General features: G+C 42.2%; 1 protein-coding gene across 1 annotated transcript in view; it reads left to right on the top strand.

Annotated features, from left to right (window-relative positions):
• Positions 1–17154, top strand: part of LOC124144297 (dynein axonemal heavy chain 3-like) — a 179631-nt gene that overhangs the window by 37366 nt on the left and 125111 nt on the right. Inside the window, exons 5-11 of the mRNA XM_048396807.1 lie at positions 353–534; positions 4372–4560; positions 5906–6077; positions 8267–8405; positions 13225–13329; positions 14176–14306; positions 16196–16391. Coding sequence (XP_048252764.1) covers positions 353–534; positions 4372–4560; positions 5906–6077; positions 8267–8405; positions 13225–13329; positions 14176–14306; positions 16196–16391 — 1114 coding nt within the window. The remainder of the gene's footprint in view (positions 1–352; positions 535–4371; positions 4561–5905; positions 6078–8266; positions 8406–13224; positions 13330–14175; positions 14307–16195; positions 16392–17154) is intronic.

Raw genomic sequence — 17154 nt, 5'->3', positions numbered from 1 at the left:
TAGTGTGCTGAGGCTTATTTTGCTCAAATTTAATATGAACGCGCTCAGCCCCACGTTGGGCACCAATGTAGCGGCCATAAAATTTTCGAGTCCCGTGATTGGATTCGAACCACGGACCTTCTGATCCGAGGTCGGACGCCTTGTCCACATGACCAAAGAGGTTAACCTCGTCAGCAAGCTGACAAGGTAAGGATGTCATCTGCATGTGGGACGACTCCACGCCCTGCTACACATAGAAAGAACAAAGAAGTTGAAATTAATAGGCCACCACTTCATTGATGCTACGGCTTCTAAAATGCCACTTAAAGATGTTTTGGTTTTGAAATTCATTAGCAACAATTTTTCAATTCAGTTCAGCTGGCCTTCTCGATGTTAGTTTGCCTCCCTACAACATTCACCAAGATGGCTGCCAAACTGATCGTCTTCCCACCACTAACCACAAAGAGTTCAAAGGTCAGACACTGTTGCCACCTATCAATGGTTTTTCCGCTGTTGCCCCAAGTGAAGTGGATTACATCGGGAGTATGCAGAATGGTGAGTAGAAGAAGTTGCAGCAATAAATAATTATTAGGTATTTCGAGATAAAATACTAAATTTATCTCCAAATGTGAACTTGATATTTCACTCATGTGAAGTATTGCTCTATTACAGAACTACTTTCAGTCTAGCTCAATGACACTATGGCTTTCAGAGTAAGGTCATGGAAATGATGCAAGAAAATACACAACATATAGAGCATTTGAGAGGGACCATTTCTTCAATTGGTCAGGCTTTTCTAATTGGCAGGGGGCAGTCGTCTAAGGCGCCGCGATTCGCTGTGCAGAGTTGCGGCCCTTGGGCACACCAGAAATCTATGATTATGGGTTCGAATCCCGGTTCGCCCCGATTATGTTTCTAGGTTTGTCAGCACCATACCCGTGCCCATGGGTTTCACCGAAGTGGTAAAAGTCTGTGACCTGCATCACTTCGGGCTTTCCTCACACATTAAGCTGACACGCCGCGATATAACTGGAATACTGTTTAAAGCGGCGTTAAACCAAACTCACTCACTCACTCACTCTAATTGGCAATGAATGGGACTGACAATATTGATGTGAATGTTTTTTTATCAACTCACTGTTAACTGGGTATTGAAGAAAGGCTATTTCTCAAAACACTGTGAGCAAGCAAGACAAGCGACCTGACACCTGCTGATGCCCGATAGGCTGGCCTAGGGAGCCAAAAACAAACCATCATTGTCAATACTTGTAGTCCATTCACTTAGTGTCAATCAGCAGTAGCCTAGCTGAGAATCAGTAAGCAAGGCCATAATCCATTAGTTTTAGTTTGTGTTAACCGTAGTTCATTTTAAGCATATCTACTGCATATATACAGCAAATAGCCCAGGACAAAAAAACAGTTCGTTATGTCCTTCAGTTCATTGTAAGCGTGTACTCTTGTACAATATTGAAATATGAGAATATGAGAGTACTCCAATGTTGTCAGGAATAATCTTTAGACATGTTTTTATTCCTATGTTTGATTCAAAGTGGCCTTCCTCAGTCTTCCTGAGTGGTCCTGCATCAGTCCCACCAAGTGGTCCTCCATCAGTCCCACCAAATGGTCCTCCACCAGTCCCACCAAGTGGTCCTCCCTCAGTCCCACCAAGTGGCTTTCCTCAGTCTTCCTGAGTGGTCCTCCATCAGTCCCACCGAGTGGTCCTCCATCAGTCCCACCGAGTGGTCCTCCACCAGTCCCACCAAGTGGTCCTCCATCCCACCAAGTGGTCCTCCATCAGTCCCACCGAGTGGTCCTCCATCAGTCCCACCGAGTGGTCCTCCATCAGTCCCACCGAGTGGTCCTCCATCAGTCCCACCGAGTGGTCCTCCATCAGTCCCACCAAGTGGTCCTCCATCAGTCCCACAGAGTGGTCCTCCATCAGTCCCACCGAGTGGTCCTCCATCAATCCCACCAAGTGGTCCTCCATCAGTCCACCAAGTGGTCCTCCATCAGTCCCACCGAGTGGTCCTCCATCAGTCCCACCAAGTGGTCCTCCATCAGTCCACCAAGTGGTCCTCCATCAGTCCACCAAGTGGTCCTCCATCAGTCCCACCGAGTGGTCCTCCATCAGTCCCACCGAGTGGTCCTCCATCAGTCCACCGAGTGGTCCTCCATCAATCCCACCAAGTGGTCCTCCATCAGTCCCACCAAGTGGTCCTCCATCAGTCCCACCAAGTGGTCCTCCATCAGTCCCACCAAGTGGTCCGCCACAGTACCAACAAATGGTCCTCCCTCAGTCCCACCAAATGGTCCTCCCTCAGTCCCACCAAGTGGTCCTCCATCAGTCTTCCAAGTGGTCGTCCATCAGTCCACCAAGTGGTCCTCCATCAGTCCCACCAAGTGGTCCTCCACCAGTCCGAGTGGTCCTCCATCGGTCCCACCAAGTGGTCCTCCATCAGTCCCACCAAGTGGTCCGCCACAGTACCACCAAATGGTCCTCCCTCAGTCCCACCAAATGGTCCTCCCTCAGTCCCACCAAGTGGTCCTCCATCAGTCTACCAAGTGGTCATCCATCAGTCCACCAAGTGGTCCTCCATCAGTCCCACCAAGTGGTCCTCCACCAGTCCGAGTGGTCCTCCATCAGTCCCACCAAGTGGTCCGCCACAGTACCACCAAATGGTCCTCCATCAGTCCCACCAAGTGGTCCCCCATCAGTCCTGCTAAATGGTCACCCTGGTCTCCCTGACTTGTCCCCCCACTAGTTCTCCTGCGTGGTTGTACAATCACCAGCAATTGAGATCAGTATTGGGTGGGGGACACGTTCTGCCCTAGGGTACATTGCCAGAAGAGATACCCTGATTAAACTGCCAGTTCACCCTAGATGAGTAGTGTCTCTTGGCTAGAGTCAACACTATCATGCCAAACTCTCTGCTACCATGGCGCAGGACAAAATCCCTCCGTCAGTCGAGATCACAGTTTACACAACGGTATAATTTGATCTGCCGTGAGACAACAAAGCGCTCACCAAATCATAAAAATCAATTACTTGACAAGAAAACTTTTGTTCAAACATATCCTTTTTATGTGGGGTGTATTGCTGTATTGATTTGTTTCAACTTGAGATAGGTTTCTGTAAACAAAGGCTTATATCTGACGGCTCGGTGTATATGACATGGATATGAAGGTGATCACTCTCACAAATGTGAAGATTATGTGCAAAAGGGGCACATCGATTTTTCTATTATAATGTGATACTCATAGCATAAATACAATTTTGAAAAGAATGTTTTCAATGTTTATTGATAGTTGGACTGGTAAGCATTCACTAGTTTAACAAAACAATTTCAAATTTATTGAACCACACAGTTTGTTTTAAATAATCTGTGTGTTTTGAAACTGAACTTAATTCATATAATTATCTTGTACTTCTGTCCAAAACTGTGCATGAAAGTCCCCCTGGTACAAAAGTTAGTGCCAGAATTAACTGACAGACAAATTATCTGGTACAGGACTTCCAGAAAACATTCTGCCATGGTTCACAAGAAATTACAGATTGCATCTAATCTGCATTGACACATAGAAACATTTTAAGTTTAAGCGGCATCTTTATATTCCTGTTATATCACAGCATGTATTGTTTGAATCTGGGTCATGCAAAACAGGGGTTGATAGCAAGAGCAACCATCCACAACTTGGGGTGCGATGGTACACAATCAGCAAGATCACACATTACAGCCTCTGTATCCTACTTTAGTCCACTTTCAGGGCAAGCAAGGGGTACTAGCACTGGCGGATCCAGATTGGGGATGTAGGGGTTCACACACCCCTTTTTTCAGACACCTTACATGCTAACGGTGGACTCCACCATTTTTTTCAAATCCTGGATTCCCTCTTTGTACTAGGGGCCTTTTCTGCTATGGAATCACCATGGAGAGAAAACCATGGGGTACTAGGGGCCTTTTCTGCTCTGGAATCATCATGGAGAGAATCATGGGGTACTAGGGGCCTTTTCTGCTCTGGAATCATCATGGAGAGAATCATGGGGTACTAGGGGCCTTTTCTGCCCTGGAATCGTCATGGAGAGAAAATCATGGGGTACTAGGGGGCTTTTCTGCCCTGGAATTGACCTGGGGAGACAAGCATGGGGTACTGGGGGCGTTTTCTGCTCTGGAATTGTCATGGAGAGAATCATGGGGTACTAGGGGCCTTTTCTGCTCTGGAATAATCATAGGCAGACAAGGCTGAGTCAAGGTTTAGAATAGAATGAGTATTTACAACTGATACATCTTATGTATTGTGTGTTTGTTATTCCTTTGTTTGTTAGTTTCTAGTTCCCTAGCTTAATACCTTGTATGCAATTACCTCTAACTGTAACCTATATCTAACTACAAGGGTCAACAGATCAAAGCCAGACTGTGGCTGCTGATGAGTCGTCACCTGACCTGGACACAGCCAATCAGCATCCATGTGCCATCAGCCCCAGACACAGCTCCATTAGCTTTGAGGGAAGTGTGGACAGTGGTCGTCCGCCATCCGTGTACATCCATGACATGCCCACGGTGCCAGAGACACTGGCAGAAGGTGAGACACTTTCAACACACAAGACACATTCAACAAGCCAGTCACTGGACACTTACAACACACAAGACACTTTCAACAAGCCAGTCACTAGACACTTACAACAAACAAGACACTTTCAACAAGCCAGTCACTGGACACTTTCAACACACAAGACACTTTCAACAAGCCAGTCACAGGACACTTACAACAAACAAGACACTTTCAACAAGCCAGTCACTTGACACTTACAACAAACAAGACACTTTCAACAAGCCAGTCACTAGACACTTACAACAAACAAGACACTTTCAACAAGCCAGTCACTGGACACTTACAACAGACAAGACACTTTCAACAAGCCAGTCACTGGACACTTACAACACACAAGACACTTTCAACAAGCTTATCACTGGACACTTACAACAAACAAAACACTTTCAACAAGCCAGTCACTGGACACTTACAACAAACAAAACACTTTCAACAAGCTTATCACTGGACACTTACAACAAACAAAACACTTTCAACAAGCTTATCACTGGACACTTACAACAAACAAGACACTTTCAACAAGCCAGTCACAGGACACTTACAACAAACAAGACACTTTCAACAAGCCAGTCACAGGACACTTACAACACACAAGACACTTTCAACAAGCTTATCACTGGACACTTACAACAAACAAAACACTTTCAACAAGCTTATCACTGGACACTTACAACAAACAAAACACTTTCAACAAGCTTATCACTGGACACTTACAACAAACAAGACACTTTCAACAAGCCAGTCACAGGACACTTACAACAAACAAGACACTTTCAACAAGCCAGTCACAGGACACTTACAACACACAAGACACTTTCAACAAGCTTATCACTGGACACTTACAACAAACAAAACACTTTCAACAAGCTTATCACTGGACACTTACAACAAACAAAACACTTTCAACAAGCTTATCACTGGACACTTACAACAAACAAGACACTTTCAACAAGCCAGTCACAGGACACTTACAACAAACAAGACACTTTCAACAAGCTAATCACTGGACACTTACAACAAACAAAACACTTTCAACAAGCCAGTCACAGGACACTTACAACAAACAAGACACTTTCAACAAGCTAATCACTGGACACTTACAACAAACAAAACACTTTCAACAAGCCAGTCACTTGACACTTTCAACACACAAGACACTTTCAACAAGCCAATCATTGGACACTTACATTTTAGAAGACACTTTCAACAAGCCAGTCACTGGACACTTTTAACAAACAAGACACTTTCAACAAGCTACCCACAAGACATGACAGAGTATGTCCATGATTATTGAATTTGAAATTTGAAATTGTAGATCATGATCGGACACTCAGTAGTAATGGCTTTAACCTTGGTGGGAACTGGGGACCTACTTGTGAGCACACTCAGGAAGAAGCAGACGTGCTAGAAGTGGAATTCCCGCCATTTTTCCACTCCACTCACGGACTGAGTCGTCCAAGCACTCCAGAACCGGAAGACAGAAAGAGGTAGGTCAGCATGATGCCATGTATGTCTTTGAGGGACGGTGAGATTCCAAGATTCAGCCTGATTACAATTGTTGGTGCAGTTCACGATGCTTATAGCAGTGGGTAATAATTGTATGGAAACCTCACTCCACAAGGTGATCATAGAACTACAACTGTCGTAAGCCAATGTTAGTGTAAATATCTAAGACCTGCATCACTCTGGCATTTCCTCCAAAATTATGATGTAATGACAATACAGTTCTTAAGGCACATTCAACATCACATGAATGAGCATCTAGATAGTTTTCTATAGCCCATCATAGCTATATCACCTGATCCTGCAAATATTAGCTGAGTCAGGTAAACTGTCAGTCAAGAAGGTAAGCACTGATCCTCATTGTCAGGGTGTATGACACGCCAGATCAGGTGTCTTGAGTCAGTATCCTGTTGGTATTTACATTCTTAAAGCATGCCACACTCACCAGCCAACCAGCACCCATATGTAACACTTTCAAATAAACATGTGGTACAAGGACCCTACATGTTCTAATGCCCTCCCTACGATTGGAGCTCATCCCCTGCATAGTATTGCAGTTCCAGAACATCTTTGGTCAGTTAAGTTAGTCTAACACAGCCGCAAGCAATATTCAAACTATTCACAGTGGCCTGCCTTGTTTTATTATAACAAAGGAAACTAGTGGTAGCCAGAGCAATAATCCATGCATTTTGGGTATGATAACACACAATCAACCATTCCATGCTATTTCTATCAGCTCGATGCCAAGATGTGTTTACTTGCAACATACTTGGCTATGGAATCGTTATGGGACAGATTTTGTGTGACAGCCATCACAGCTGTCACAGCAGGCATAACATTTCTGAGTCCTATGATGGGATTCGAACCATGAGCCTTCTGATTCCTGGTCAGGCATTGTCCACATGACCAAAGAGGTTAAAAGCGTCAGTAAGGTGACAAGGCAAGGATGTCATCTGTGGGATGACTCCACGCCCTGCTATACTGACAATGTAAGGATGTCATCTGTAGGATGACTCCAAGCCCTGCTACACTGACAAGGTATGTATTTCATCTTTGGGATGACTCCATGCCCTGCTATACTGACAATGTAAGGATGTCATCTGTAGGATGACTCCAAGCCCTGCTACACTGACAAGGTATGTATTTCATCTGTGGGATGACTCCATGCCCTGCTATACTGACAAGGTAAGGATGTCATTTGTGGGATGACTCCAAGCCCTGCTACACTGACAAGGTAAGGATGTCATCTGTGGGATGACTCCATGCCCTGCTATACTGACAAGGTAAGGATGTCATTTGTGGGATGACTCCAAGCCCTGCTATACTGACAAGGTAAGGATGTCATCTGTGGGATGACTCCATGCCCTGCTATACTGACAAGGTAAGGATGTCATCTGTAGGATGACTCCACGCCCTGCTACAATGACAGGGTAAGGATGTCATCTGTGGGATGGCTCCAAGCCCTGCTACACTGACAAGGTAAGGATGTCATCTGTGGGATGACTCCAAGCCCTGCTATACTGACAAGGTATGGATTTCATCTGTGGGATGACTCCAAGCCCTGCTATACTGACAAGGTATGGATTTCATCTGTGGGATGACTCCAAGCCCTGTTATACTGACAAGGTAAGGATGTCATCTGTAGGGTGACTCCACGCCCTGCTATACTGACAAGGTAAGGATGTCATTTGTGGGATGACTCCAAGCCCTGCTATACTGACAAGGTAAGGATGTAATCTGTGGGATGACTCCATGCCCTGCTATACTGACAGGGTCAGGATGTCATTTGTGGGATGACTCCAAGCCCTGCTATACTGACAAGGTAAGGATGTCATCTGTGGGATGACTCCACGCCCTGCTATACTGACAGGGTCAGGATGTCATTTGTGGGATGACTCCAAGCCCTGCTATACTGACAAGGTAAGGATGTCATCTGTGGGATGACTCCATGCCCTGCTATACTGACAGGGTCAGGATGTCATTTGTGGGATGACTCCACACCCTGCTATACTGACAGGGTCAGGATGTCATCTATGGGATGACTCCATGCCCTGTTGCTTGTACATTTGTGTGTATACATATGTTTATTGACAAAACCATCCATCCAGGTCCATCACATTAATTGGAAGCAGTTTGTACATGGTATGTGAAATGCATGTTTGTGTGTGGTCAGGTACTACCAACTGATCGAGAAAGCCATCGAGCCCACCATGGTGGGTCCAATCACACAGTCCACCATGGACGGAGTGTACCACTTTGTGCCCCAGAAACTAAGGACAGACCTACCTGCAGCCACACGGGAGTTCAGACAGGTGAGCGCCACAGTGTTGTCATCTTCACATTGCCACAACTAAAGTCATCTCCACATTGTCATAACTAAAGCCATCTCCACATTGTCATAACTAAAGTCATCTCAACATTGTCATAACTAAAGTCATCTCCACATTGTCACAACTAAAGTCATCTCAACATTGTCATAACTAAAGTCATCTTCACATTGTCACAACTAAAGCCATCTCCACATTGTCACAACTAAAGCCATCTCCACATTGTCATAACTAAAGCCACATTGTCACAACTAAAGACATCTCCACATTGTCATAACTAAAGCCATCTCCACATTGTCACAACTAAAGCCATCTCCACATTGTCACAACTAAAGCCATCTCCACATTGTCATAACTAAAGCCACATTGTCACAACTAAAGACATCTCCACATTGTCATAACTAAAGCCATCTCCACATTGTCACAACTAAAGCCATCTCCACATTGTCACAACTAAAGCCATCTCCACATTGTCATAACTAAAGCCACATTGTCACAACTAAAGCCATCTCCACATTGTCATAACTAAAGCCACATTGTCACAACTAAAGCCATCTCCACATTGTCATAACTAAAGTCATCTCCACATTGTCATAACTAAAGCCACATTGTCACAACTAAAGTCATCTCCACATTGTCATAACTAAAGCCACATTGTCACAACTAAAGCCATCTCCACATTGTCATAACTAAAGCCACATTGTCACAACTAAAGTCATCTCCACATTGTCATAACTAAAGTCATCTCAACATTGTCGCAACTAAAGTCATCTCCACATTGTCATAACTAAAGCCATCTCCACATTGTCATAACTAAAGCCATCTCCACATTGTCATAACTAAAGCCACATTGTCACAACTAAAGCCATCTCCACATTGTCATAACTAAAGTCATCTCCACATTGTCATAACTAAAGTCATCTCCACATTGTCATAACTAAAGCCACATTGTCACAACTAAAGCCATCTCCACATTGTCATAACTAAAGTCATCTCCACATTGTCATAACTAAAGTCATCTCCACATTGTCATAACTAAAGCCACATTGTCACAACTAAAGCCATCTCCACATTGTCATAACTAAAGCCACATTGTCACAACTAAAGTCATCTCCACATTGTCATAACTAAAGTCATCTCAACATTGTCGCAACTAAAGTCATCTCCACATTGTCATAACTAAAGCCATCTCCACATTGTCACAACTAAAGCCATCTCCACATTGTCACAACTAAAGCCATCTCCACATTGTCATAACTAAAGCCACATTGTCACAACTAAAGCCATCTCCACATTGTCATAACTAAAGCCATCTCCACATTGTCACAACTAAAGCCATCTCCACATTGTCACAACTAAAGCCATCTCCACATTGTCATAACTAAAGCCACATTGTCACAACTAAAGCCATCTCCACATTGTCATAACTAAAGCCATCTCCACATTGTCACAACTAAAGCCATCTCCACATTGTCATAACTAAAGCCACATTGTCACAACTAAAGCCATCTCCACATTGTCATAACTAAAGCCACATTGTCACAACTAAAGCCATCTCCACATTGTCATAACTAAAGTCATCTCCACATTGTCATAACTAAAGCCATCTCCACATTGTCATAACTAAAGCCATCTCCACATTGTCATAACTAAAGCCATCTCCACATTGTCATAACTAAAGCCATCTCCACATTGTCATAACTAAAGCCATCTCCACATTGTCATAACTAAAGTCATCTCCACATTGTCACAACTAAAGCCATCTCCACATTGTCATAACTAAAGCCATCTCCACATTGTCATAACTAAAGCCACATTGTCACAACTAAAGCCATCTCCACATTGTCACAACTAAAGCCATCTCCACATTGTCACAACTAAAGCCATCTCCACATTGTCATAACTAAAGCCACATTGTCACAACTAAAGCCATCTCCACATTGTCATAACTAAAGCCACATTGTCACAACTAAAGCCATCTCCACATTGTCATAACTAAAGTCATCTCCACATTGTCATAACTAAAGCCATCTCCACATTGTCATAACTAAAGCCATCTCCACATTGTCATAACTAAAGCCATCTCCACATTGTCATAACTAAAGCCATCTCCACATTGTCATAACTAAAGCCATCTCAACATTGTCATAACTAAAGTCATCTCCACATTGTCACAACTAAAGTCATCTCCACATTGTCACAACTAAAGCCATCTCCACATTGTCACAACTAAAGTCATCTCCACATTGTCATAACTAAAGCCATCTCCACATTGTCATAACTAAAGTCATCTCCACATTGTCACAACTAAAGTCATCTCCACATTGTCATAACTAAAGTCATCTCCACATTGTCACAACTAAAGTCATCTCCACATTGTCATAACTAAAGTCATCTTCACATTGTCACAACTAAAGCCATCTCCACATTGTCATAACTAAAGCCATCTCCACATTGTCACAACTAAAGCCATCTCCACATTGTCATAACTAAAGCCACATTGTCACAACTAAAGCCATCTCCACATTGTCATAACTAAAGCCACATTGTCACAACTAAAGCCATCTCCACATTGTCATAACTAAAGTCATCTCCACATTGTCATAACTAAAGCCATCTCCACATTGTCATAACTAAAGCCATCTCCACATTGTCATAACTAAAGCCATCTCCACATTGTCATAACTAAAGCCATCTCCACATTGTCATAACTAAAGCCATCTCCACATTGTCATAACTAAAGTCATCTCCACATTGTCACAACTAAAGCCATCTCCACATTGTCATAACTAAAGCCATCTCCACATTGTCATAACTAAAGCCACATTGTCACAACTAAAGCCATCTCCACATTGTCACAACTAAAGCCATCTCCACATTGTCACAACTAAAGCCATCTCCACATTGTCATAACTAAAGCCACATTGTCACAACTAAAGCCATCTCCACATTGTCATAACTAAAGCCACATTGTCACAACTAAAGCCATCTCCACATTGTCATAACTAAAGTCATCTCCACATTGTCATAACTAAAGTCATCTCCACATTGTCATAACTAAAGCCATCTCCACATTGTCATAACTAAAGCCATCTCCACATTGTCATAACTAAAGCCATCTCCACATTGTCATAACTAAAGCCATCTCAACATTGTCATAACTAAAGTCATCTCCACATTGTCACAACTAAAGTCATCTCCACATTGTCACAACTAAAGCCATCTCCACATTGTCACAACTAAAGTCATCTCCACATTGTCATAACTAAAGCCATCTCCACATTGTCATAACTAAAGTCATCTCCACATTGTCACAACTAAAGTCATCTCCACATTGTCATAACTAAAGTCATCTCCACATTGTCACAACTAAAGTCATCTCCACATTGTCATAACTAAAGTCATCTTCACATTGTCACAACTAAAGCCATCTCCACATTGTCATAACTAAAGCCATCTCCACATTGTCACAACTAAAGCCATCTCCACATTGTCATAACTAAAGCCATCTCCACATTGTCATAACTAAAGCCACATTGTCACAACTAAAGCCATCTCCACATTGTCATAACTAAAGCCATCTCCACATTGTCACAACTAAAGCCATCTCCACATTGTCACAACTAAAGCCATCTCCACATTGTCACAACTAAAGTCATCTCCACATTGTCATAACTAAAGCCACATTGTCACAACTAAAGCCATCTCCACATTGTCATAACTAAAGCCACATTGTCACAACTAAAGTCATCTCCACATTGTCATAACTAAAGTCATCTCCACATTGTCACAACTAAAGTCATCTCAACATTGTCACAACTAAAGTCAGAAAATATACAACTTTATGGATAACAACTAGTGGTTTATTGCAGATAGAGATGTTTCATTGTAGATTCTTACAACATTGTCTGGGTACAATGTGAGAGCCCATGCAATTTTGGTGTCCCCCGTTGTGATATTGCTGGAATATTGCTAAAAACAGCGTAAAACCATACTCACTCACTTGCAACATTGTCAAGCTGGCGTGATGGTGTAAGGATCAACATCAAAAAGTCGCTGAATACAATAAACTAGAAGTTGTTTTCCATAAGGTTGCATGTGTATTTGTTTACTCACTAACTTCTAGAAATCCAATCAAACAGTTAGTAACTAAAGTCATCTCCAATCATACAGTTATGTACAGAGACGTATGCAGGGCAAAATGTCAGCTGGAGGTGTACCGTATTCGACGTAATAAACGCCCCGCTCTAATAAGCGCCCACGGTGATATTTGCTAATATATTGGCTAGTGAACAATCCCAATTAGCACTCCTTCTGATTGATCAGTGTTCGCAAGACTTATTTATTCGTGTATAATACACACTCGTGTATTATATGCACCTTTAATTATGGGCAATTAAAATCTTGAAAAATATATCTGTCCTGTATATTTAAACATGTTAGGCTGTCAGCATAAACCATGAAATTTACGATCTTTCAACTCTCTTTTTTTTCACCAAAATAATATTCCAATAAGAGACCCTCATTTCTAATTTTTAGAGCGCCCGGGCACTTATTATGTCTAATACGGTACTTTGTAAGAACCGAGGTACGTCACGGTCAGCCACATGATGCTCTTGATTTCCTCCATTGTGACATGTTTCATATTTCAATGTGGTATGAAAAGTGCTGCAGAGAACTCACCCGATAACCTTGTGTGAGTGAGTGAGTTTGGATAGCCCCAAATTACACAGGATCTGGACAATTTCCACTTCGTTGACACAAGGGACAATCCGTGTAGCTTGTGCTGTGTTTCTGTGTGCAGGAGATGGACAAGGAGTACCGGCTGGCAGTGAGGAAAGCCATCCTGGACTATGTACTCATTGACCCTACAGAACAAGAGAGACTGGGGGTGCCCATGCCTGCCAAGGTAGTGTACTGTTATGTCCATCCACACATTCTGCATGGTAACACAATTCTTAAGCTTATTTCTTAGGATATCCTCATTTAGAATATTGACAAACACTGAATACAGTGCATTTTAAATGACGTTTTTTTGCAGGTGTGTAAGTTTTATATTAAGCATACAATTTGGAAATACTTTAAGTTCCCAGGTCTCAACTTGTGAGAGCACATTATGAGAATAATAAATCATTGCCTCATGGAACCAGTTCTAATGTTTTCTGTGGCGGAACTCTCACAATCTCATTAAAATCAGATCTTGGTTCTCGCTAAAGCTGAACATAGATCTGAAGACATCCCATTACGGGTCACGTTAGAACGACCCTTCATCCAACCAATCAGAGCGTTGCTTAGCAGATCATGAAAGTGACACACGGAATGTGTTTTCTAATCATGCAACCACGAAATATTAAACACAGAGTATTCAGAACGACAGTTTCGGGGTTTAAGATTATATCCATACAATCTAGGCAATCTATAAGCCTTTCCAGAATGTTCTTCTTATCAGTTTTAATTTTTTTAATCGAAAAAACGTCAAAATATGTTTCGAAGCGTAGTCGCCAGTTTGAAACTAGTGTCGTAAAGCTCGAAAAAGCTGCCTTCTGATTGGCTTATGTCGATATCTTGTCAGTCATTTCATTCGTCGGTCAAAGTTTGCGAAAGGTCGTTCTGACGTGACCCGTAATGGGATGTCTTCAGATCTTTGTTTAGCAGTAGATAAGACTAAGATCTGATTTTAATGAGATTGTAACTTTTATGTCATGATAATGGACTTTACTGGGCATATCTGTGAATGCATCTGTCACCCTTCCAGCCTTCCAATCTGGCCGGGAGAGACGGGTTTCCCTGGCACGATACAGTGAATTCCATGAGAGACTTCATGTGCAATGAACTCTACATCACACATCCAGTCATGAGGAAAATACTTTACCATTTCCACACAAAGTAAGAAAATGGGAAAATACTATACCATTTCCACACAAAGTAAGTATATGGGAAAATACTCTACCTTTTCCACACAAAGTAAGTATATGGGAAAATACTCTACCATTTCCACACAAAGTAAGAAAATGGGAAAATACTATACCATTTCCACACAAAGTAAGTATATGGGAAAATACTCTACCTTTTCCACACAAAGTAAGTATATGGGAAAATACTCTACCATTTCCACACAAAGTAAGAAAATGGGAAAATACTATACCATTTCCACACAAAGTAAGTATATGGGAAAATACTCTACCTTTTCCACACAAAGTAAGTATATGGGAAAATACTCTACCATTTCCACACAAAGTAAGAAAATGGGAAAATACTATACCATTTCCACACAAAGTAAGTATATGGGAAAATACTCTACCTTTTCCACACAAAGTAAGTATATGGGAAAATACTCTACCATTTCCACACAAAGTAAGAAAATGGGAAAATACTATACCATTTCCACACAAAGTAAGTATATTGGAAATTGCTATACCATTTCCACACAAAGTAAGTTTATTGGAAAATACTATACCATTTCCACACAAAGTAAGTATATGGGAAAATACTATACCATTTCCACACAAAGTAAGTATATTGGAAATTGCTATACCATTTCCACACAAAGTAAGTATATTGGAAAATACTATACCTTTTCCACACAAAGTAAGTATATGGGAAAATACTTTACCATTTCCACACAAAGTAAGTATATGGGAAAATACTCTACCATTTCCACACAAAGTAAGAAAATGGGAAAATACTATACCATTTCCACACAAAGTAAGTATATTGGAAATTGCTATACCATTTCCACACAAAGTAAGTATATTGGAAAATACTATACCATTTCCACACAAAGTAAGTATATGGGAAAATACTATACCGTTTCCGCACAAAGTAAGTATATGGGAAAATGCTATACCATTTCCACACAAAGTAAGTATATGGGAAAATACTATACCATTTCCACACAAAGTAAGTATATGGGAAAATACTCTACCATTTCCACACAAAGTAAGTATATGGGAAAATACTATACCGTTTCCGCACAAAGTAAGTATATGGGAAAATACTCTACCATTTCAACACAAAGTCAGTACATAGGAAAATTTCTCTACCATTTCCACACAAAGTAAGTATACAGGAACATATTATACTATTTCCACAGAACATATACAGGCAAGTCCTATGCCATTTTCGCTCAAAGTAAATACGCAGGAAAATACTATACTATTTCCACAGAAAGTAAGTATACAGGAAAATATTATACTATTTTCAAGCAAAGTCTATAGAAAACTAGAATGCCAATTACATGCAAAATAATTCTATAGGGTAACAAGTATGTCTGTAGGAAGATACTACACTATTTGGACATAAAATAAGTCTGTAGGAAAATACTACACTATTTGCACTCAAAATAAGTCTGTAGGAAAATACTATGCTATTTCCAAAAAGATTAAGTTTGTAGGAACATACTACACCTTTTCTTCACACTGTAAGTCTGTTCGAAAAGATTTCAGGTAAGTCTAAAGACATGAAAACTATTATGGATACAAATTTCTTTGCTGTGTCCAACAAATTTTCAGGGTAACTTCTTGCAATTCATCTGGGTTGCACTGAGACATGCTAAAGAACAGTTGGAGTGTAAGGAAGAGGTCATCCATACAAACATTCATCTGACAACCCTTCCATCAATTTCCTTGCAAAGCAACTGTGTTAAATAATATTATAGCAAACAAAGTATGCCTGAAGGAAAATAGTATATTTTTTGCATGATGTATGAAGGTGTTAAGGATTTCCCGTTTTTTGGTGATTTTCATGATAATCAAACTTGATTTTTCCTTCAACAGATATGGGAATTTCCGACTGCTGGATATTCCTGGTTTGCGGAAGCGTATGCCTGTAACCATGGAAACATTCCTGAAGCATGTGCAGACATCGAGTAAAAATGGAGCCAGCAGACTGAAGAAGGAGTGGCTAATGGAGTGTTGTGACATCATCGATACACATCGGGATGAGGTGGAGGGCTGGATGCCGGGGGACTCGGTAAGTGGTTGTGACATCATCAATACACCTCGGGATGAGGTGGAGGGCTGGATGCCGGGGGACTGGGTAGGTGGTTGTGACATCATCGATACATATCAGGATGAGGTGGAGGGCTGGATGCCGGGGGACCGGGTAGGTGGTTGTGACACCATCGATACATATCAGGATGAGGTGGAGGGCTGGATGCCGGGGGACCGGGTAGGTGGTTGTGACACCATCGATACATATCAGGATGAGGTGGAGGGCTGGATGCTGGGGGACTGGGTAGGTGTTTGTGACATCATCGATACACATCGGGATGAGGTGGAGGGCTGGATGCTGGGGGACTGAGAAGGTGTTTGTGACATCATCGATACACATCGGGATGAGGTGGAGGGCTGGATGCCGGGGGACTGGGTAGATTGTGACATCGATACACATCGGGATGAGGTGGAGGGCAGGATGAAGGGGACTGAGTAGGTGGTTGTGACATCATCGATACAGATTGGGATGAGGTGGAGGGCTGGATGCCGGGGACTGAGTAGGTGGTTGTGACATCATCGATACACCTCGGGATGAGGTGGAGGGCAGGATGCCGAGGACTGGGTAGGTGGTTGTGACATCATCGATACAGATCGGGATGAGGTGGAGGGCTGGATGCCGAGGACTGAGTAGGTGGTTGTGACATCATCGATACACCTCGGGATGAGGTGGAGGGCAGGATGAAGGGGACTGAGTAGGTGGTTGTGACATCATCGATACACCTCGGGATGAGGTGGAGGGC

The sequence above is a fragment of the Haliotis rufescens genome, unplaced genomic scaffold (assembly GCF_023055435.1).
Source record: "Haliotis rufescens isolate VD_foot unplaced genomic scaffold, xgHalRufe1.0.p SCAF_16, whole genome shotgun sequence".
NCBI lineage: Eukaryota > Metazoa > Mollusca > Gastropoda > Lepetellida > Haliotidae > Haliotis > Haliotis rufescens.
The sequence above is the reverse complement of the archived record's forward strand: the minus strand, read 5'-3'. Positions and strand labels throughout refer to the sequence as shown.